We start from the raw sequence: 24,287 nt of genomic DNA, 5'->3' as shown, positions 1-24,287 counted from the left end.
GGCTCGCTTGAGAGTGAGGAGGCAGAAGCTAATCCTCCTAACAATGATTTTCCTCTTGCAGCATTTCTTCCTGCTGGCCACAGACTTAGTGCTCGCCATGACCCTTTCCTGCCTCTTTTATGCCTTCGCGTGCGTTTCCATCGCGTTTCTGACCTGCTGCGTTATCATCTTCTCCTTTGGCACCGCGGAGAGGAATGTTGATGTGAAAAGGAGAGCAATTGTAATTCTTGTGTCCAACAGTTCCATTGGGAGGATGTTTGCAAGGAACCTGGATAAAGCAGGTTTCGGGGTGTCTGCTGCACAATGGTCTGCTCAAGAGGCGAGGACAGTGACAGAAGAGTGCTCATCGAACAAGGAGGTAGCCCAGCTCCATCTGACTGAAGATGAGTATCAGAAGACAGTGAAAACCTTCATAGAAAGCCACTTATCCCTGAAAGGTAACTTTTAGGGCAAACTTGTGGATTGTAGAAATTAAAATGCATAAGATTGTGAGATCGTAGTTCAGCAAAGGAGGAAGGCAGGAATGCTTTAGCAAATGGCAATAACACTCTAACTGCATTGCATTTTGTTGTGCAAAACAAAAATTTTGCTTTTTCCAGGGGAAAGAGCCTGCTTTGGTGGCTGTGAAGGGCCCCAGCAGACCCCAGTCCCCGAAGGAAGGCAAGGTAGGCCAAGGAAGGAGGGGGAGAAGGTCCTATCAAGGCACAGAGTGCTGGACTTGCTCTGAGAAGAAAACACAGAAATGAACAAGGGGGAACAAAGCCCAGACAGTGACCTGAGGTGTGTCTGATTTTTAACCTCTTCCAGAATAAAAAGGAACCCAACTGAGCTCCCTCTTGACTCCTTGGCTGCTATGGGATTCATAAGAGTCAGGTCAGAGCTTTGTGTAGCAGGTTGGGACAGTGTCTCTGAACCACACTGCCATCATTTCTGTGGGAACACAGGGCCAAAAGCAGCCTGCAGAGCTCATCTGGAACAAGCACGGGGCAAGTGTCCTACTGAGGGGATGGATGTAAGTTCTCACTGCTGGAGAACCTCCCCTGTCCTTCCTAGGTGAAGGGTGCCAGTGGGAAGACTGGCTTCTGCCCTACTGAGTAACCCCTGGGATCCAGGGATCTGTATCCCCACAGCCATAATTTCACATCACTTGGGAGTGATGGAGAATTCAGCCTCAGCCATCAGGGCTGTACCCTCATTGCCCTCAGGGCTATGGGGTTACAAGGGAGGAGGCCAACCCCTCTCCTCCACTGTGAACCTCCGTGAGAGCCCTCTGAGCTGCAAAGATCTTTCTGCTTCCCCATACTGCTGCCTTCCTTCTCCAGCTTCTCTATCCCTCTCCTCCTTGCTCTTCTCTCTGTGGTCCCTCTGAGGCTCCTTTTGGGGTTTCCCAGGGCAGCGTCTCTGCTCGCTCACACCGAGCTGAGATCTCAGAGAGCATCCACATCTCCCCCAGGACAAGTAAGACCCTTGCTACTGCTGCCCAGCACTGAAAGTTGTCTCTGTGCTCCCAGGCCCTGCAGAGGAAGGACATTTTGGAAGTCAGAGCACGCACCATGAAGCCTCCTGTACTGCAGACACCCTTGGAGGGGTGGTAGGGAACCCTAGCCAGCACCTGCTGCGGGCTGCAGCTATTCAGGACACAGTTCTCTCAGGATGCTCTTCTCCTCAGAAGCACCCAGTAGACCAGCAGTGCCTGTGCAAGTCTGCATGGCCCAGGATACATCCCCCTATTCACTGCCTGCCTGCAGGCTCCAGAAATGGCTCCCTGCACACCAGCAGTGGGTTTCAGACTGAGTGCTCGGCTGCCTGCATGAGAATTTAGGCTCATTTACCCTAGGAAAATTACTCTGGTAAAACCTTCTAGTGTGGACAAGGCCTAAAAGCTCTCCAAGCTGAGTATCAGCATAATTGTGTTCTGGAAATGAAGAACAGAGGCTTTCTTAACCAGTAATGATCTGTGGGAGCTGGTGATTTCTGTGGGCCCATGCTGTTCTAATTTGGCACAGTGATACCTGTCTGTTTTTGCTCTTGACTACTTTGGTCCCTGTGCTAGTTAAAGGCTTTTTCGGGTGTCTTGTTGTTTTGACAGGGTGATATGTTGTAGGATCCATGAGGTTTTACTTTTAGGATCTTCTGCATAATATTCACATCACAGATGTGGAAATGTATTTCCCAAGTGCTGACCCAATTGCATGGCAGATCAAAGCAGTATGTTGGGAGGGGAAAAATATAAAAATAAAATAAAAATAAAATGAGAAAGAAAAACCTAGTTTTTTTCTTGGGTTTCTTTGTTAACAGTTTCAAGCGAGTGCTGATATTCATTTTGCAAAATTTACTATGATATTTTTGGCATAGGTGAATGTGAACACTCACCACCAACTGACTGATAATGAAATAATTTAAACCAAATCAAAAGCCTGCATTAGTGGGTTCCCACATGCAGTTTGGTCAGCAGGATCTGAGAGAGATCCTTCTCCTGGGCAGGAGAAGAGTTAATGCTGTAGGGCAGAAGCATTACACCATCTTCTCCATTTAAAAACTTCTCATGCCCTTTGTGTATGCAATTTTTAGTTTCGAAAAAAATGAACCTTTGCTGATTTTTATGGGTTTTGGTCTTTTTTTTTTAATTACTTGTCCCCATAGGACATTTTTATGGTTGTATCTTTGATATGGTAAATAAAATGATACTTGTTCTATATAATCAAATCTTTTGAAATTCATCCTAAATGCCTTTCAAAGTAACACAGTGAAGACAGAATCCCCTAGTCATGGTTCCTTCTAGAATTAAAATACTTGTAACAGCTAAAATCATCTGGCTTTCAATCTAGTACAGGCCCAGCAACCCAAATTTTCAGGAAAGCTAGTACATTTATTTTGCAGTGACTGTACAAATTAATAAGATGCTACCAGGCCTAAGGAGAATGTAACAAAGACACAGAGAAGTGCAAGTCAGCCCCCTTCCAAATTCTTCCTTTGCTGTGTGATAGCTTAACTTGGTTCATAAAAAGCCTTTGTTTCTTCTGGCTTTTAGCATTTGGTGCCTTTAGATCAGATATTCAAACTTTCTCTGTGACCAAGAGGTCAAAGAGACAGAGGGAAAAAGATGAGAGAAGGAGTTTTATTGCTCACCTCCAGTAGCTGAGCTGGTACTATCAGATATTGCAAGAGCTCTTGGCATCATGTCCAAGTCCTCTGGGATCGAGCTGCTTGAGAAACTGCTGCGCCGTGTTGCTCTTTGGGCAGGTTGCCTGGAAATGATGGCAATTGCTTCACAGTTTTCAGGATTGACTGCAGGGAGGGTGGAGTAGGGCAAGGAGGAAAAAATGTAGTGGGAGGCAAGACCCAACAGACAGCAACCTGACCTGACTCAAAAAGTGTTCAGACAACCAAAGTGCTCGTCTGGTTAACTGCTGGAGCCTCTGCTGTCACAATACCTCAGGCTTCACCTGATCACACACAAGTCACAGGGCTAAGCAAAACCAGCACTGACTGTGCCAGAGGATCACACAATTGTTTGGGTTGGGAGGGGCCTTAGAGGCCATCTAGGTCCAACCCCAATGCCATGGGGAGGGACGCCTTCCACTAGACCTGGTTGCTCAAAGCCCCATCCAGCCTGGCCCTGAACAGTTCCAGGGATGAGGCAGCCTCTGTAATTCCTCAGGCTCCCACAGGAGAGATGATCCTTGATGTGAGCAATGCCTCACCCTGGACAGTCTTCCTCTGTTCATTCAGATCTCTGCTTTGCTGAAGTTGCTTACAAGAGTTCTGTTGGTTTTCATTGGGTCAGGATTTAGTTTCTTGTATCTGAATCTCAGATAAGACCTGACAACTGCTGGATTCTTTGGTACTTACCCACGCCCCTCCCTCTACCCCTGTTTCTCAAATAGGAAGGGCAGTAACTTTTACACAAGCAGAGAAATAACTGATGCAAATTAATAATATCAATTCCTAAATAATGTTGGGACCTATATCTGAAACACTCTGTCACCACCACACTTCACCATGGTTTTTCACACCTGTAGCAAATGCATGTTTCCAAGCCTTGTTCTGCAGGCTCCAAAGGGCCTGGGAAGAGCTGCCTCTGTGCAGATAGCTAGGCCAGTGGGAGATATTGGACTGTCATCCTTGGCCATCTGTCCTCATCTCCATGTTGCTGCTGGCAAAGTGGCTCTCATGACCTCTCCCTAAATTAGTGCAGGCAAGATCACCTTATCATTTGATCAGTTTAAATGGGTGTGTTAAGTCGTGTTAATCCAGCTCATTACTTTCTTCTGTGCACCGTGGGACGCTGATGAAATCTCTCTGAGCAGAGCTGTGAGGGCAGTCACCCCAGCCTGTGAAGGTACAGCTAATCCTGGGCAAGGAGGGGTGTCCACAGCTGCAGTGGCTTGCTCAGGGCTGTGCACTGAGAGGTTGGCAGAGCTATACAGAGACTGAGTTGAGGTTTCCAGCAGCCCCGTGGCTCCTTGGACAGTCTCCACCTCTTCCAAAGGTCAGGCTGTTTTTGCAGTTCTGCTGTGCAGCAGGTAGCAGTGGTAGATGCTCTCCTGGTACTTCCCTTTGCCTCACACCTCTCATTCAGCATTCCCAGACTTTAGTTTGCTGTACAGTTTAGTCCAGGAAGGCACTCTTGGGACAGAGATCCAGAAAAGAAGACCCTACAGTGAGCCTGAACAGGAGACAGAGACATTGGAACTGCTGCCTTGTGTGGTGACCACACTGTAGAAACTTTTGCTTCTAAGGATGCCAGTGTGGTTGATCAGGTTATGCTGTTAGAAGGTAACCCTTACTCACTTTCCATGCTGTGCTTTCCTTAGGATAAAGGCAAGGCCATCCAGTCATTCCTACACTCACAGCACAGAGAAAGTTCAGCTTTCTTTTGGAACAGTCTAGCTTAGTGCATGGCATGAGCAGCCGTTCCCACAGCTGCAGAGATGGATTGAACAGATGCAATAATCATTGACTGCAATAAACTACAAGGGAGTAGGAATGAATAAAGCAAACAAAATCATATACTCATGCAATTTTAAAGAGTACTGCATTATTTAACTTCACTCAGCTACAAAAACTGCAGGCCACCTTGGATAAATCAGCCCATTTTCCAAGCTGTAAATGACCATGTTTGGACTTAGGAGTGAAATGAATAACTTTTGCAGTTATGTTTTTGTGTCTTTAATGGGGGTTATCCAGTTTTTGAAAAACTGGCTTGCAATTATATTGCCTTCCTGTCTCTTGGGGATTTATCAAAACGAGAGAAGCACTTTGATACAGCAGAATCAGGGCTATGAAACCCAGAGAGAGAAAATAGATCTCATTCTAAAACTATAGGCTGGGAAGAGTTATTTATTTTAAGATGAAGGGGAGTTCCCCAGTCAAAGCTTCTTCTTAAAAATAGGAATCTATGCATCACCTAGAGTCAATGTGTCTTTTTCTTTTTCCAAATGAAGCCCTGAATCCAGTTCCTCTGGACATTTTATGGGAGGCCAATTTTCACTTCCTTAAAGTGGTTTTGTATTTATCTTTTTTCAACAGACAACTTCTCCTCCAAGCACCGAGCGCCCGGGACAGCCACATAGAACCTCCTGATTAAAGTGTTACACAATCCAGAAAAGCCGCAGCAACACTTCTCTTCTGTCCCCATCCCTCACTCACTGCCTGTGGGCAGAGCCCATTTGGGTTCAAAACCTCCATCCCAAAGCTTTGGTTTTTTGTTGGTGGCCAGAGGATCACTGCTTGCAAACCAAGATCTTTAAGCAATAATTAAAAATGCCTGTTGGTCTGCCCTACATTAAAAAGAGGGTTATTTATTTGGGTGCATTCAGAACACGTTGCCATGCTCACCACCAATGCCAGCCATGAGTACAATATGGAAAGAGAAGGAGGTGATAGAGTCATGCACTGCCAAAACATTTTTTATCTTTCTTCCAAACCTTCTGTTTACAGACAGGAACAGAAGTGGATCAGTTCTCAAAAAGAAACCAAACAAAGCCCAGGCAGTTGGATACTTATTTTACACTGGCTCCTAAATTCTGCCAGAAGCCGTTTTTAGCATCCTAAACAGAACACTCCTCACACTGCCCCCGCTTAGCTCATGTGAATTTTAGTCCTAAACCATAAGTTTATCTTACAACAACCCCTAGACAAGAGTTTTATTTCCAAGCTGCATCAGTCGTTAAACCACACAAGACTGAAGAGTATTTTTAGAGATTGCCAGAAAGATATCTATATTTATGATATGTCATTCTTTATACGAGTGATCAACACCTTTTCATGTAACTGCAGTGGCAGGATTGGAGATGCAAAGTAAAATAAATCCAAATGATCTGGGAAGCTATTTATTTATCATTTATGCATGATGCTAAGCTAATCTCTGATTATGGAAGTCATTGGAAATAATCACAGGTGTAACATAACCCTTACACTAACTAAAAACTTCCCAGGAAAGAGCTTGTCTTTTCACCAGTTTAGAGATGTTGTCTTCCATTAACTAGAGCTGGGCAGCTTCTGACCAGAAAATATTTTGGAAAAATACTGGTATTGAAGCCCAAAGAGTTTTCAAACAATGCAGTTTGTCAAAGTGTGTGTGCCCCTGGATGTTTTTACTCTACCCCTTACCTCAGTCCTTCTGAAAAGGACATTTTCCAGAGGTCAGTTTTAACAGGGAAAGGGAATCAAGTGAGAGAAAACGTTTCTGCAGCTCTGCTTTCCCATATTACAATGTTTGGAGACAGAAACCTGCTGAACAGTTCTAGCACATATGCTCAGAGACTTAATTTGGATTATATGGTAAAACTGAACAGGCATAAAAATTGAACACTTCTGTATATGATAATTAAATACTTCCCTGATACAAATAAATTATCTTTGTGATTACACAACATCTGAGTAGATTATTTATTTTAAATCTACTCTTTTAATATTTCCCATTTAACAAACTGCTTTCCCAACACGTAGGCTGCAAACTCCAAGGTAACACAGAAGGACTGTGTGGCATTTTCTGTAGGAAAAGAGGGGCAAGAGCAAACTCTTGTACAGAGTTCTCCTTGCAGCAGGACAGAGAAGTTGGCCAGGTCTGTGGTCAGCTCAGCCCCTGGAGCTTTGCTTTGGCACTACACTGTTCCTCTGCTTTTCTGGGGTGGTCCTGAGGGGACGAGTCTGGCAGATATGGCCCATGGCACTGAAACTCTTAAAAATCCCAACACAGAGCTGAATTTCACCCCTTGGTAGGCTGACTTAGTAATGCTGACTTCAACAAAATGGCATAAGTTTAGGCCAGGCAACCATCTGCCACCAGAGGGTTAAAAATAAACTTGTTTTTTTTCACATCTATTGGATTAAAAATGCACGTGATGAAAACATTTTAGACCTGATGCTTCATTGTCATTAGTCAAATAATTTGTTCTGACTGTGTTGTCAAAAAAAGAAAAAAAATGAGTACCTTCCTTCTGTTCTTAGGTGATTTTCCCTGGTTTCTAGAACTACATTTATTCTTTAGTTTTCACTGCTCTGGTTTGGTCAAATAGCTTGAAATCTATGAGCTGTCTGATATGAAATTACCCTGCCAGGCAGCATTCATTTCTAACCCCTGACTGAATGTAACTTTTTAAACCAACAGACTGAGGCACAACAAATAGTTATTTTCAATAATGAATAGCATTCATATTTCCTCCCATAAAAACATTTATCACCAGAGAACCATTCCCAGGGGTTAATCCAGACATTTACACCTGTATGTGTCTATCTTGCACACCTGGCTGCTTCTCTTATTGGCTTTCCCCTCTAGATCCCAGCCTTGCCCTCAATGTAGAAACATAAACACCACAGAAGTCCATTTAAACCTTAGAGCAGAGCCAAAATTTAGTAGCCAGAAAGTTTTTGATTTTTCTAATCCTGTTCTGGATTTGAAGCGTTCTTTTCCTGTAAGTCCAGGTGCCTGTCCTTCATTACAGCCTTGTTTTCCCACTCCCATTTCAAGTGGCCATTATTAAATTTACTGAGATGTCACCAATCTAAAGCTAAAACTCCTTTCAGGTTGCTTGCCTTCCTCTCCTTCCCTTCAGCCACCTTTGTGGTTTCATATTAAATATACTAAAAATGCATTTTCTCTCTTTTTTTTGCTACTCAAGACTTGAACAAAATCAGGAAAGCTTTTAGTCCTCATAAGAGATTTGAATTTCCATCCTGTTTTCAATTATGGAGGGCACATTTTCCAGTGAATAAACACACTGATGGAAAATTCCCGAGCATTTCCCATAACCATACACATAACATTAACTAATTTACCAGGTATCAAACTGCAAAGGGAGGGACCAGATCCTTCTTATCCATCCATTCAAGAACAGCAGACTCCAGTGTTATTTATATAAGGTCCAGAAAATAAAAATACAGGCAGAAAAATGAGAATAAGTTACATTAAAAAAAAAAAAGAAAAAAAAAAAAAGAGAGAAGAGTCTATAATAATACAAAAGAAGCAAAGTTCCCAAATGTTTGGATGCCAGAAACAGAGGTGACAGGAGGAATGCTCCCGTCATCCATTTGCTCTCGGTATCCCTCTCTTTAGACCTCTCCAGCAGATTTTTATTCAAGCCACCAGCTCCAGGGCACAGATCATGTCTGTCTGCGTCAGTCATGTGGATACTGATGCAAAACAGGTCGATGCATTGACTCTGCAACTCAGCCATGGCAGCAGGTAAAAGGAGACTTTGACTCTTAGCTCTGTTTTCTGAGAAGCAGAGAGGCAAAGTGCTGAGAAGGACAATTCTTGGCCAGAAAAAAAGTCACCTGGAGCTTTTCTTGGGCTCTTGCTAGAACATTAGGGAGGCATTATTCTGGCTCTCTCCCACCAAGGCCAGGCAGGGCATTTCTTTCCTCAAGCAGGAAGTCACTGTCTCCTCCAACAGCACCCAGCCTTTCCCCTCTCCCATGGATGCACTGTCTGGAGACAATCTGGAGCAGCCACCAGCTTTTAAAGAAACATGGCTCCTAAGTAGACACTGCATTCTTATGGGTCAGAGCCCCTTGGCACCCTCTTTTGAAGTTACCCAAGCAGATAAAAATCCCCTTTCAAAGATTATTCAGACAGAAATGCCCCAGTTCTGATTCATTTTTTCTACAGAGTAAAAAACCTTTGTACCTGGATATGCCCCTGTGTGATATTTGGATGTAATGGCTTGGCATTACAAAGGGCATAAGTGCCTTAAAGAGAACAGGTCTCATTCAGTGATGGCTTCTAATAAGTGTAATTTGATTTTTCCTCAAACATATTTCTTGGAAAATACTTCCCTTGCTTTGCTTCTAAGAAAAGCAATTTGCTAACATTTGTCTGATCATAAAATTGATTTGACCTTCTGCAAGTAATCTGACTTTCCAGCAGGTTGCTGAACTATTTGAAGTGCATTAGGTTGTTCATAGAACACAGCTTTCTCTTGTTTATTCTGGATAGCCTATTCATATAACCAATGGAAACACTTCCAAAACTTTCATAGAAAGAACTTCAAGGAACTGATAAAAAAAAATAAAGATTTGAAATTCCAGGGGAATATGTAATAACACATTTTAGTGAACACAGACAGGAATAAGTACCTTTGAACCAGCTCTGTTTCTAATGCTGTGACTCTTGCAAACTATGGCCCCCTCCTTCCCAGCATGGATGGCTGCTATTGAGCTCATTACCTTCAGGTTTTTAATTAGAATGAGCTGCAAATGGCAAGATTTCATCTATACCTGTCATGTCTTTGGAGAAACATCACCACATGATTCAAGAATGAGCTGTGTGAGTTAACTTAGCTCATGCCCTGTTGATTTGGCAGGCATGTACGGGAAGATGAGGAAGCCGTCGATCCTGATATGGGATGAAGGGGCATCAGACACATGTGGGGTACCTGAGAGAAAAACCTCCTGTGAGGGGAAGAAAACTTTCAAGGCTCCACGCAGGAACTGCTTATTGCAGACAGGTACAGCTGAACATATTGCATTTTCTGACAATGTCTAGATGAGGGGAAAATATCTTTATAATGTTGCATTGTAACATTCTTTCCAAAATTTCAAAAGCAAAGTTTGTTTGTGGCCGCTTCTTACCAGGTCACAGAGAGCTTAAAATGTGGGTTTAAAGGTTTTAGCTAATATTCTGTATAAATGTTGCTCTCAGATTGGTCTTTTTAACAAGACTACCTGGGTAGGACAGAGCCATGGATGTGCAAAATCAGCTCTGCAAAGCTCCCACTGTTGCAGGGACCAGCTGCGTTCCCTCCTCCTGACACAGAAAATAAAACCTCATGGCTCCCATAAGCAAAATGGAATTCAGTAACTGGCAGCACTGGGCCTTTATCAGATGGCAGAAATTCTCCTCCTGGCTTGCTCTTCCCATGGAAAATACTGCTGTTTTAGCATACACTTGGAAGAACTGTGTTGTCAGGGCTAGTTGCTTGTAGGAAGACTTCCTGATTAGAAATAACCCTCTAATTAAAACAGTCACATTCATTTGTAGTTACTTATTCAAATATAAACTACAAACAATAACCTTTAGTTTTAGCTGTGAGACTGTCACCACTGGAAGGTGTTCTTTGGGCTTGTAAGGGTCTCCACAACGCAGGCAGGTTCTGGCCCTGGGGAAGAGATGACTCTGGCTGTGGTGTCCCAATGCACTTAGGAAAAGAGCAGTAACAAAAATTAAAAGAGCAGGCAGCTAAATACTCCTTTATGAAATTGAAGGAAAAAATAGGCATCTCCTCCTTTCCCAAGTGGTAGGGATTAGATGTGGAATGTATCTCAGAAAGATGATGTAAACAATCCAGAAATCTCTCTCCCAACTGCCTGATTCTCCTCCCATCCTTACTCCCCACAACCCCTCTCTGGATCCCAGGCAGCCAGCACTGGGAGGTGCAGCACTGATGCTCACTGCTAAACCTCCTGCTGCTGGCTTCTGTGACTCAGGTCATGTTTGGGGGGCACATTTGCACTGTGTGGAGGGAGCTCAGCCTGTGAGCAGCCCCTTCCCCACAACCCTGGTGCAGAGAGCAGTGGCAGGAATGGGACAGGGAGCAGTACCTCCAGGGTGTTCACTCTGGGAATCCAAGGCCCATCGAGGCTGTGCTAACAAAGTTTGTTTTTTTGGTTTTTTTTCTATACATTAACATCATCTTGTGCTATTGAGTTAGTGGTTTAAACAGTGTCACTTTTCTATTTGCAGCTCTGTGTGTCTCAATCCTCTTTCACCCACTGACCTGTGTCTTGAGTTTCCTGAAGAGAAGCCCACAGCTGTTCGTGCCTCTGCTGAAGTCCAAAAACTGACAGGTGAGGCAGCACTCAGGGCTCAGTTACCTGCCAGAGGCAACCAGCACCTCCCTTACCCCTGCTGGGACAGGGAAGGGGGACCCAGGTGGTGGGGAGAGGGCTGGGAGAACACCCAGGAGCAGCCTCCTGCAGCACTCTGACACCTCAAGGACGCTGCCTTTCTGCCTCAGTGTGGCCCTGAGGAGTCCAGCCCAGGGCACAGCAGTACATTCAAACCAGGAGCAAACACAAGACCAGCTGGCTCAGACTGCAACACTGAGGCAAAGCATTAACTGCTCTCCAGAAACTCACTGGATTTTAAGATGTACAATAGTTGCTCTTAAAGGGGAAAACCCCAAAATATCCTGTATCTTGTTCATTGCTGGACCATCTGCCCCCAGTTCCTGTACTCTCACTGCTGCAGGCTCTGAAGGCCCTTGAATTCCATTTACTCCAGCACATGGCTGGAAGAGCAATTGAAATGGTGTTCCCTAACATCCCTGCTTGAAAGGGAACACCCAGGGCACCCTATGATTCCAGGCTTTAGGACAGGAGAGAAAACAGAAAAAAAAAAATTAAAAACAGAAAATAAAAGGCCAGACTGTTCATGAGATGACCTGCCAGTGTCCCCACTGGGCAGTCTAATCTTTTCTTGCTAAAGGGGAGAGGGCCCCTGGCTCTCCATCTAACACTGCTGCAGGTTTCTGGTTCTCAGTAGCATCCTTAACCTTTCTGAGTGTTGGATCAGGGCCACAGAGCAGGCTCTGGATGCTGCATGGAACACAGAGGGGGATACAGCCTGTTTGCCCCTGCCCTGTGTCACCAGTGGCCGCTGCAGCAGCTGGGCTGAGGCAGCACATGCAGCCAAAGAGCAGCAGAAATGAACTCAGGGAAATGAGCAAACAGCACTGAAGAGTTGAAACTCTCCTGCTGTCTTTCAGCCAGGAAGGAAACCCACAGAGCACTACACATTAGCACTGTCACACCACAATGAAAAAAGGAGCGTAGCTGGGATCAGAAGTGACAAACTCCTGGCAGCAGGGGATTATGAGCAGTGACTTCAGTTGCAAGACAACAAAAAAAATGTGGATGAAGACAGAAAACACCTTCAGAACCATGACACAGGTCTGCAACTTCCTTGTAAGTCTAATCTGTAAGGAAGAGAACACCAAGACACTGAAATTTGGGTTGTTCATTACAATGCTGTACTGTGCACACTGGGATATGCACAGAGGAAAAAAACATCTGAGGTGAAAGGAAATAAAGGAAGAACTCTGCTGGGAAGCAAAACGCTAGGGCTTGGTTTTTATTATCTAAAGCCACAACTCAGAACTGCCTGACTGATGATAAGAGATGTCACCCTCCCAGGGAGCTGGATCCAGGGAGGAAAAAGAAAGCTTTCAAAACAGCTTGTGTAAGACATTAAACCAGCTTAATATCAAATCAGACTGAAAACAAACATTTTAATTCTGTAACATCAAAGCACTGAGAGAGAACATGCTAAAGCAGAAAATTCCTGAATTAAAAGCTTGAGGTTTTAGTCTTTACACATTTGGCAAATAACCAGTTACATGAATAATGCCAAACCCATATATTCTGCAGAACATCCCAGGAAATGTTTAGTCAGAACCCTGCTCTGTCAATTCTCTCAGTGTAAAATCCCATTCTGTGCACATAACCCTGTACAATTTCAGCTGATAACTGTTATTTTCTCCTCCAAAATATGGCAGGGGACATGTGTGGGCTGCTGCATAGCTACTGCTTCTCTCCCAAAGTGACATTCAAGCAAAGGATGCTGCCTGCTTGTGTACACTGTAGTATTCATGGTCTGAATTAGAGACATTATTAGAGACATTAAGTGAGCAAAGTTCCTGAAGACCTCAGTGGAAGTTTTGCTGGCCCTAGGACTTGGGAACTGCCTACATTTGTTTATAAAGCTTTCCAGTCCATTGGGATACAGGGAACTACTGTGTGCAAGCATAAAATTATGACTGTGAGGCACTACCACCATGAGATAAATTATAACTGCACTTAAAAGTATGTTTAACACATATTAGTTATATCAAACTAACGCTGAAGTTATAGACTGCTGAAGATGACTAAGGGATCTCAATGCCCAGATGCTTTTAATTTGAGTGGGAATGAGGGATTTGAATTCCTTAAATAGTGTTGAATGTTTCATCACTAACATATAACACAAAAAAATGAAAGCAACTGGCTTTTCAAGCCTACAAACCTGGCCAAAATATTCTGGCAATGTCTTTTTAGACACATTTCCCCAAGCATACAGCCATTAAAATTAGAGATTCAGAAAATCCTGAAAGTATTCCAAGTCTTGATGAATGTTTTCAGAAAAAAAACCCCAACAATTCCAACATGTTTTTCAATAGATCACTTGGATCCATTTAATAAAAATGTAATTGGGCTATAAAAGTCTGCTAAAAGAAAAATAGCTTTAGCACCAATATTCCATATCCTGCAACTCAGAACAGAAAGAACTGATCATCCAAGACCTGTTCTTTCACCTCAGTCTTAACTGCAATACTTCCATTTTTTGAACCTTTTTAAGAAAGTGCAGAATTTGACTTCAAATAGAACAGATTTTCCTGGGAAATACTGTAAAATTATTTCCCAACAGAACTGAAATGTTAGTGGTGATAGAGAACCAGAGGGAAGCTGGTTACATGAACACATCCTTTTACCACTTTAAATTATGCTAATAACTAATCTACAAGCCAATATTATTCCTTTATAGATGTCTGCATGCCTGTCAAAAGATACTAAGAGAGGATCCCCTTGGATTAAATACTCTCCAGCACTGTCACTCGCTTAATAACAATATCCCTCCATTTTTGGGGACATTTTTCTCCTAACTTTCCTCTCCTGAGCAGGGGTCAGACACAGGAACAGCTCCACTGAAGCCAGAGCAGGCACTAGCCACCTCCACAGTGGATATTGGGAGGTATTTCAGACAGCCTGAGGTGAGAAACTTCCCTTCATGTGTTTATTGTATTCAGGAAAGGACAAAGAAGGAGGAGAAGGCAGGGAAGCAAAATAATGATTAGTGTAATGGGATTTGCTATTCTTGTTAATAGTTTAATCAATATAAACATACAGAACCCTCTGACGTGCTTGCCATGCTCAAGTTTCTCTATAATTAGCTCAACACTCTTAAACCATGGTTAGTACCACCTGCATTTCTACTGCTCACTTCTGCAACAAAGAAAAAGGCAGGACTGGGATTTTCTGTGTCTAAAATTCAGCCATGCACAAGTGACCATGCCTTGGTGTGTCCTGGCTGTGCTGGATACTCCAGACACACAATGTGGATGTGACAGGTCTTGGGACAGGTGGGCCTTGCTCAATATGAGCAGAATGATTTTATGGGTGCTGTGCTCCAAGGCTCTGCTTGCACCAGACTTGCAGGTGGAGCCAAACATGCTTCTCACCTGCACTGGAGACAGCCCAACACTTCCAAGGCTTTGCAGATCACACACACCTGGATCCTGTGCTTGTCACACAGTTCTTCCTTGGAGGAACAACTCAGCAGCAGCCCCTGAGCTGAGAGTTCATCAATGAGGTAGTGAAGAGATGCAAAAGACAGGAAAGCAAGAGACACAGTAGGATGAGGCAGAACTGGTCCCAGGGTGGGACAGCACGAGGCCCATGGAGGTCACTGCAGTGAGGCTGGTGGTGCCACACAGGCTTTGCTGAGTTTTTTGCTAGAGCAGTTGTATCTGCAATTTGTGCCATGTCAACCAGGGGATGTTACTGGTGTCATACCACAGGACACAGCATGTGTTCTAAGGAGCCACAGGCCTTCCTTACAATCCTTCACCTTGATTTTAGGTAGAGAGAGAAAGAGAGTTTGTGTTAACTTTTGCTTTCATCTCTCTAAACAGATAGAGCCAAAAGCATATATAAACATCCTATTGGTGTATCAGTATAAAGCTCATTTAAAAGGCTTAAAACTGACTTTGAAATAAGCTGAGACAATCTCCAAATTGACAAGTGCAAGGCAAGAGGGGAAATAATCTCTACAAATGGCAGATTTCCCCGAGGGAACAGCTTTCTCCACTGCAAAGCTCGAAGAGGGGGGCACTCCTCCATCCAAATGCCTGTCCCCACAACCTCAGGAGAGGGAAGTTGTGCCATTTATAGCTGCTCATCTGTGAGCAGACACTGCATTGAAACTGTGACTGCCACAGGCAGCATCTGTCCGAGCAGCCTGGGTCCCAGAGTACAGGAACTTGGAAATCATGAAGTCACAGGATTAGTTTGCTATAATGTGTCTAATTTATTTTGGCATTCCCTAGGGATGAAAATAAATAGCAAAAATGAGTATGGGCAATGCTGTTGTATCAGCTCCGAGAAGCATGAAAAACCACAACTGCAAGAAACAATGTCTCATGGGTAGTTATTTTGGCCTTTAAAATATATTTTTTTTAATAAGGAACAACTCACAAGTTTCCATTGTGCCACTTGGATGCACTTTGCACTGCACTGTGTCACAGGTCAGCTCGTGCCCAAGGCAAAGCCTGAAATACCATTCCCCACTGGAGCGCCAAGATCGTCACTGCACAAATACGTTCAAACAGATGCAAATATTGATAACGCAGCGATACGGGAAAAGCTCCATGCGTCCAAGGAGAAGTTAAATAACAATATTCTCTTGCCTAGGACCAGCAGAACAAACCTCAAACATCAATCAAAACCTTAAATACCCACTGCTATGGCTGAATTCTTGTTTCGGAAAGGATCTCCCACTCCTCTGCCTCTTTTCCAGTGGATGTGAGAACCTGTCCCCCCATACAGACAGGACAGTGAAACTGATAGGAGCACTACGGAGTGTGACCTGGGGAAAAGAGAAAGTCAAGGGGTCTGGAGTCCTAATCCAGTGCTCCAGACAGGCTTTGGATAATGCTGCTGACCGATCGTCCCACAGCATTTGAACTTGAGCATTTCTGTTAAAGAAATCTTAACATTTTCAAGAGCTTGGGTTTAGGAAACCGAGATCAAGCCAATTAGACATTGGTTGTCCCACCAATTAGTCAGTTTTCCTAATGAGGAGAATTCAGTGAAACTGCTTTCCTGGGAGCTTGTTTATAAAGCAAGTTCAGAAGTCAAGTAAAAAATCCAGTTACCTTGGTTATTCCCTATTTGTAGTACAACTTCTGCTGCTGCTTGGAGAGCTGTCAGAAATCTGTTCTACATTACTGCTCTCTATCAGCCTCCAAGACCATCACTGAGGGGCTCAGGCAAAGTGGAACAAAATCAACAACTTGTACTTCACACACTAATTATCAAATGAGTTTTAAGTTAGATATTGTGATTTACTCCTTGCTGCATGCACCCTCCTACCCTGTTCTTCTCTGTACTCACACATTTAATACTTGTTACCCTGGAAAGTTACACATTCAATGCTTCCAAGATGGAAAACCTCTGCATAACTAGAGCTGTACTGCTGAGAAAACAAGATTCCCTTTCCATTGAGATGATATTACTGGCTCAGATTTAGTTAAATCGACCTGGATTTATGCTGGTAGATTAGTGTAAATCAGCCTCAATAGAACCAGAGGTCTAGAATGGATTTCCAGAGATTATTTAGTCCTCTGGTCTGGGTAGGGGAGGACATGCAAAGGCCATTTCTGACAGGGTCTAGCTTATTTTGAAAGAGTCACAGACCTCTCCCAGGAAATCTGTTCAAGTCCTTCACACTCCCTTAGAATCAGATTAGTTACTAAAAATAAAGTGCCCTGATTTTCCCCGGAAGCAATTTAGCCCGAAGATTCTTGTCTTAACTGCCAGGGTCAGGAGGACCAAATTATTGCCTTTTTCCTTCCCAGCAGCTGCCAGGGTTTTGGGGAGAAATAGAGTCTTCCCCTCAGCCTCTCTGTCCTGAGGATGAAACCTTCACCATCTTTCCTAGCAAATCAAGCCTTTTAGACCTTGGATCAGTCTTCCTGAGCCTTTTCATACTCAACCCAGTCCAGCTCGACTTTGAAGTACCCTAGGCAAAAGCAAATGCTCGTGCTTGCTGGATTATTGCACTTGCCACAGGGGGAACAGTCCTGCTCACACACTTAATGTGCCTTTTCCATAACAGCATGGTGTTGTTTATTGATGATCAGCTTGTGAGCCATCAAAATCTTTCATTCTTATTGATAAGTCACCTACACATGTAGCTGTTGGTCCCCAACCTGTCCTAGCTACAGAATAACCTATATGGAGAGTTTATTGCGATACATAAATCTGTATCAGCAGAGGGACAATGCACTGTTCCAGCTGCATGGCAAGATGATTTTGGTGGGTTTTTTACCACCTCTCCACCTGCAAGCCTCATACTGAATTCTAACCCTGCCCAGTGTGCTCACAGCTTTTCCAAAGTGTTGCCAGCTGCAAGTTTAAACTGCATTCTCTCTCTTGCCTCAGCCATCCCATGAAAGACAAAATAAAACCCCCTTAAAACACATTCCTATCAATTTTCCAACCAGTTTTGCATCCAAATATTTTCAGCCATATCATCATTATAAGGGCACATGTGAAGCAGCTTCAGAACTCAAATCTTTGAGTCTCGTGTCACAAAAAAAAATTTTGCTGCCTGTTACTCATCCCCTCAATTTCTTCTAGGTGCTCTCCAATAGTTTGGTTATTTGTTCCAGTGTTTTTCCAGGAACTAAAGGTAAGCTGACAGGTCTGTAATTCTAGACCTGCTTGTTAGCACCACTTTTGGACCTACAGCTCAAACCTGCACTACTGGGCTTTGCTCCAACAGACCACTTTAGCCCATATTTAATTAAGAGGGAGAGACATCTGTGGCTGTAGAGTGGTTGAGTCACATGCTTATTGCTACACATGTGCTTGGATGTTTTTCTGGTTTCTAAGAATAGATATATATAAAAAATCAAACAAAAAAACCCAACACACTAAACCCAAGCAAAATAGAGATGTATTTTCATACAACGCTTACAACTTTAAGAATGGAAATAGCAAGAAATACTAAACATTGATTTTTCACTGATCCTAGGAGATCATTCTCCAATGCTCTGTGATCATCTCCACTATGGTGACTTCTCCTGCTGCTTCATTCTCTTGTTTTGTTAAATCTCTCTCAAATCTCCCATAATACCTATTACATTATGCCTCCAGCACATTCTTCAGCCTTATTAGTTCTTCCTTTAAGGGAGATAATGAATTGATTAGATGTCACTTAATCTGTCATGAACTGCTATTGACACCTCTTGCAGCAGCTTTCTGTGCATTCCAAGGGTGTTTTTTTGCTTCTGAAAGAGAGAGTACTGACAGCTCTGGAGAGCAAGACTGATCTCACTCCCAGGCCAGCTCTGTCCAGAGCAGCTCAAACCAACAGAGCTCTTATATCTCCTGACTTCAGGATTACCTCAAGCAACATCCCAGAAGGAAACAGCACATTGGAAATGGTCAAAGGACCAGCACACAGCAACAGAGCTCTCCCAGACTCCTCTGCTGCTCCCCATTGTCCCCTCCAACCTCTCCTGATCCCTGCCTAAGGCAGTTTGCTTAAACACAGCCCTTGATCTGATGCTGCTGAAGCAAATGAACCACTTACAGCGGTGGAGTGAGCTGGACTGCCCTCCCCACTGGTAACTCCTCAGCTCTGCCAGTCCAATGGATAATTGTCATTGGAACAGAGTCAATGGATCATCAGGTGCTGAGTCCCAGCCTCTAACTCCCATCAGTTTTGCTCTGTTGGGTTTTCCTTCTTTCTGTTGCTGCTTGTTCCTCCCTTCCAAGCCCAGGATGGATGTGGTCAGTCAGGTTTTCTTCCACACCTCTTCTATCTAATTTCTTAACATTCTCTCCACATGAATCATTTCCCCAGATCAGCAAAGAGACCTCAAAGCACACTGCTTATGCCAGACTAAATTTATCTTATGCATACAGAATTGGGGAGGAATTCCAGCTACCAGAGCTCTCTTGCAAGCTAATTATTCTTCAAAGAAGTTTTAGGCAGTCCCGGGGAGCATCTAACTATTGATTTTCTACTCTGTATAATTTCCCTGCAAAATGTAATCATTCTCCTCCTTTCTCATACTGTCACTTGTCTCTCAGAACAACCTGGGAACAATAAAATAGTGGGATAGAGGGCACCAAGAAGGGCACCATCAAAAAAGATATATCTCTGTACAAGCAGGGGCTGTAAAAGCAAACCCAAGAAATGTCTGTAGACCTTGTTTAATATTCATCAGCCAGTGTAGGGTATAACTGAAACCCAAATGTAACTGTTCTGAAAATTCAGGCTAGAAGGAAATCAAAATGAGACAGCACTCTCAGTGTGCTGCCATTTCAGAGTTTCTCGTTTCAGGATTTCTAGAATAAATGTACCACAGAGGGAAATGCTATTGAATACATTGGTTGCTTACAAATGGCTACATTTTTATAGAAATACACTTACTGGGAAAAAAAAAAAAATTGGCAATCAGAAACTCCAAAGAACTGGCCTAGTATAAATCTATTCCTGAAACACAATTTTATGGAACAGCAAAATAAAAATGGAATTGAGACCAGCACATCTTAAAAATCCTGTTGTGCAATATTAAGCTGGGGTTTTTCTTCCATCTCTTTGCACAAGAAATTGTGACACATGATTAACTTAACATTAAGAATGCCTTTTGGCTTCAGAAATTTAGCACCATTAAATACACCTGTAATCAGAATATTTAAGCAGATACTGAGTTCCCTGCTGCTGTTTAATTCCTGTGTGTTTGCTATGAGCTCCAGCCTATTTAAGGACACCAAGGAATCATGCTGAGGGACAGGCAGGCTCTGGAGGGGCCAGAACCACCTTGATCATAATCAGACAACACAGACAGGAAGATAAGGGCTTGTGAGGAGGGAACAGGGAGAACAGGGCAGAGCAGTAGTGCTTTGTCCATGTCAGTGCTGCCAAAACTCTGTGATGTAACATTAAGCCACTCCCTGAGTGTTTTAATCAGGACAGAGCTGCACAAGGCCAGCTCCACGAGTTGCCTTTGGGTCTCTGCTGACCTTTGTCAAGGATTTGCTTTTCCCTCCTGGTATGGCCACGACAGGGTAAAGAAATGATTTTGATTTCTTCCATGCCTGGGATTAAAACTTTGCAGAACCTGGGACAAATGTTGGGTCTGAGGCTGCGCCGCCCAAACTTGAGCCTGGTTTAATCAGGTTTTGCCACCCCCTTTCCTCTAGATGTCAAATCACAGTTCAGGAGGGGAAATGAAATGCTTTAGAAGGTGGAACACACAATTACGATTTGTGGTAGTTTTTTTTACTCCTTTTTCCAGAGATTTCCAAGCCTTTCCTGTTTCCCTTGGGAAAATAAATTCTTATCAGAAGCTATTTAATGACAGAAAAGGAAAAGCTATTATCAACCTAAAGAAAAAAAACCACCAAGAACAGCTGAGCAAATTTAGGTAAACTGTGTCCTGCTGCTGCCAGGCTGAGAACCCAGCTCCTTTGGTATGCCAACACTTAGCTATGCATCCTGCCATTCATTATTTACCAGACTCCATGTGACACAGAGCTTTCAGAAACAGCATATTCTGTAGAAACCCAGATAAGAACTCAGCCTCCAAAGGTTTCCAGTGCTTCAGGAATGGCTTTGGTTCTCAGTGGTCTGAAACACAACTGTGGCCATCGCTGTCCACTGCCAGAGGAACACCAGTGGGCTCTGCTCAAAATGAAGCTGGTTTGAGGTGGAAACACCATCACAGAATTGGGCTGCTCTGTGGCCCATTGTCTGAATTTGAGTCAATTCCTCTTCCCTGATTGTCTGGCACCCTTGGAAATCTGCTAAAATTAAAAAGGAAATGCAACACCAGCAGAGGAAGGGAATAGCCAAAACCCACATGCAAAGTTTACCATTAAAACCTTAACCCCAAAGTTCCAAATCCAAAGGCTTAAAGTTATGCTTTGAGGCTTTGAGTTATGCTCCCTGTGAGGAGCATTAACAATGACCCAGTTTAGAGTGACTCTAAGCAGCTGGAGCCCTTTCAGGAGGCCTTGAACATTCCCTGTGCTGCTCCAAAGCATCTCCCTTACATTTGGGGGTCCATTCAAAAAGTGGGCTTTTGCATGATGGCAAGAAGTATCCTGGCAAAATCCCTTTAGGATTTAAAATACACCTATTTTCATTTTCCAAGCATTAACAAGAGCACTGTCTTCTACACCTTCAGGCACCTGCATGCCAAGAAATGAGGGCAAGATGCACAGATGCTGCAAGCCAAAGGAGAAGACAAGCTGGGGAGAAGCCAAGCTTCACCCAGGAGCAGAGTGACATTTCAGAACACTGTGCTTGGGAAAGATGCCAGTCCAAATGATCTGCACACTGCCTGGGCTGGAAAACAGAGCCCCCATATTTCTGTAATGGTGAAGTTGCAATTTCTTATCAGGGATGCAGCTGTTAGGGGAGGTAGAACTCCCAAATCAGGGAAACTGCTCAGCTCAGGGATTTAGGAAAACACCAGCTTCTGAAAAAAAGGGCCTGTATGTTTTCATAAATGTAGGATAATATGAGGAGGCAGGGCAAAAGGCTCAGAAACTGTCCTAAGCAATAACATTTCCATCCTGTTATCCTCAAAGAGCTGGCCCTGCCAGCCATGTACTCCCCCTCTGAACCCAGAACCTGGCTGTCTGTGCTGTCCCAGTGCAGGGCCAAGGAGGTAACCCCATGCAGTTGTTCAAAGATGTCAGGCTGGACAGTGCTTCTGGCAGCTGGAGATGGAACTGTGTCAGAAAAGCCAACCCTTCTTTTCCCTGGGCTTTCCAGGAGGAAACCAGACCTATTGATTAATTCCTTTTGCATAATGTAAGTGAGGTTTGGGACCGGAGGCAGGTGGGTGAGTGGTGAGCTGCTGTCTCGAGTCACTCTCTGTGGGTCTCAAATTGCACCAGTGAGCTTAGCAGCAAATTTCAGTATCTCTGTTCCTTCTGTTCAAAGCCTCTCTGCTGTCTATGATACAGCTCCTCTTGCACCCCTCCAACTCCAAAATTTTTTTTTTTTTTTTTTTGAGGGTACATCAGTGTCTGCATGTATTATTCTTGTCCTGCACACAGGACGACTCAGATTTGTGAATAAGGAAACCAGGCTTCTCTGTCACATTCATCTGATCTGATCTGTTTTCTTAGACCACTTCTCCTGCACTTCCTTACCCATCCTTGTGCCCTCACTACCAGCTGATACACTGCTAAGGAAAGGCAAATGATACTTAGTATAAAATTGCAGTGTAATTTCCACCGAGCTATTTCCAATAGAAATTGGTGTCTTGGCTCCTCCAGCCTGGACCAACTGGCAAATGATGTGCCACCTTCTGGGCTGTCCTTGAACAGCTGAACACAAGGGCAATAGGAATGTCAACCACCCAGTCTCTGATTTATACCCTTAGCTAGAGAGGGATAACAGTAGAATTATCCACACCTTCCCCTGTACCAGCACTTCTCAGGATGACAGACCTGGGTGCTTTTCCAGCAGACTCCTGGCTGTGCTGGTCGTCGCCTCAAAGCACAATCTGCCCTTCACATGTATGTCACTATACTCCAGAAATATGCAGCGATCTGGGGTTATTCAGCAGCAGCATCACCACGGGCTCTGTCCAGGATGAACAAACACAAGCCCTTCTGAGGCCTGTAAACTGATGGCCCCACGGAGCAGGGAAGAGAGATGCTGCTTTTCGCTAAGAGAAAGAGCAGCACCCTCCTGTGCTCATGTATATTTATTGCACTGCAAACTCAGCTCTTTTGCTGCTCATCAGCACGGAGTATTTTTTGACCATCAGCCTCCTGGGTCTCTTTCATTGCATCCCCCTCCAGCTGTGTTTTCAGGGATGGAACTTTTCCGCTATTCCTGTAAATCATCCCAGCCCGCCTGGTTTCTGGGCGGTATTTCCTGCTTGTCCGTTTGTCTGGCCTGCTCCCTGCCCGTGGGATCCTGGCTGATGTGCGGGCGCTCGGCATTATCCAACCCCTGAACCTGGGGCAGAGGGTTCTGCCCGGGGCTGCAGGGCAGAGGGTGCTGCTGCCTGCACAGGGGAGGGGGAAGGTGTTGAGGACAACCCTCTTCTCCTGCAGGTTTCTCCCGCACAGGCTGCCACCTCGCGGGCATGGACTGGCACAGGCGTTTTCCTGGAAATAGCAACTCCCGAGTGCAAAGAGCTCATTACTGCCAATATTCTGCACTGATGATCCAAGGAAACCGCAACCCTTCGGGTCCCTGGCTTGGCAAAATTGTACAAGTGTAGAGATGATAAAGTTGTTCAGCTTCTAATGTGGTTGGGGGGGATCAGTTTTCCATAAAAACAAGAACTCTAACTGGCAAATCTATAGGTGCCATGGTGGAATATTAGTCAGAAAGAGCAGGATTGGCACACTTAACTCAAAAGCTACACCCCTGCTGCCTGTGTCACTGTAGGAGCTCCTTTTATGAGTCAGATTTCACATTTCTATCTCTTGCACGGTCAGAATCTGCATCAGTCAATGTAAATATGTCCTCTGCTTTTTCAGGCACTTAATTTACACCATGAATCAAAATTACTGGAAGTTAATTCTGGGAAGATTTCGAGTAGGATATTTAAGGCCTGTGTAAACTTTTTTAAAATCTGCTAATTCTTATGCTGGATCAGTTTATCATCATTGAACTGATTTTGTATTTACTCTGATACCACTGGAATTTCCCAACAGTGTGACAGTGTAAGGGCTTTTCATCAACTGGGAAGAGTCCCTGTGTTCAAACATACGCTGTTTCTCAAATAAAATTAACTTTTAACCAGAGATAAATCCTAATTGCATGATGTTGTGCCCCTTTTTCATTAATCCTCAAGTTCAAAACAGTTGACCTGATGAAAGCATATCTACACTGTGTGCCTAAGGTGAAAATAAGTCCTGGATGAGACCATTTTGATTTCAGCACTTTCCAAATCTTGTCACCAGGAAGAAAAGGAGACTCGATCTCCCCTCATTCTTATCCTCCACCTCCAACTGAAGTTCTCAGTTTGCTGTGCTGA

At 43.9% G+C, this 24,287-nt stretch overlaps 1 protein-coding gene across 6 annotated transcripts; it reads left to right on the top strand.

The window, feature by feature from the left end:
- LOC131578321 (uncharacterized) lies at positions 1-24,046 on the top strand. Of its 6 annotated transcripts, none has more exons than XM_058836934.1 (4): positions 1-437; positions 9,810-9,953; positions 11,189-11,292; positions 23,356-24,046. In XM_058836934.1, the coding sequence occupies exons 1-3, from the start codon at positions 44-46 to the stop codon at positions 11,287-11,289; spliced, it is 639 nt and encodes a 212-aa protein (XP_058692917.1). In that variant the 5' UTR covers positions 1-43; the 3' UTR covers positions 11,290-11,292; positions 23,356-24,046. The 6 variants fall into 6 exon arrangements, with proteins under 6 accessions (XP_058692917.1, XP_058692916.1, XP_058692915.1 ...); XM_058836933.1 differs by lacking the exon at positions 23,356-24,046 and adding an exon at positions 17,902-18,017; XM_058836932.1 differs by lacking the exon at positions 23,356-24,046 and adding an exon at positions 12,217-12,547.
- The last annotated feature ends 241 nt before the right edge of the window (positions 24,047-24,287 follow it).

The sequence above is a fragment of the Poecile atricapillus genome, chromosome 3 (genome assembly GCF_030490865.1).
Source record: "Poecile atricapillus isolate bPoeAtr1 chromosome 3, bPoeAtr1.hap1, whole genome shotgun sequence".
NCBI lineage: Eukaryota > Metazoa > Chordata > Aves > Passeriformes > Paridae > Poecile > Poecile atricapillus.
The sequence above is the reverse complement of the archived record's forward strand: the minus strand, read 5'-3'. Positions and strand labels throughout refer to the sequence as shown.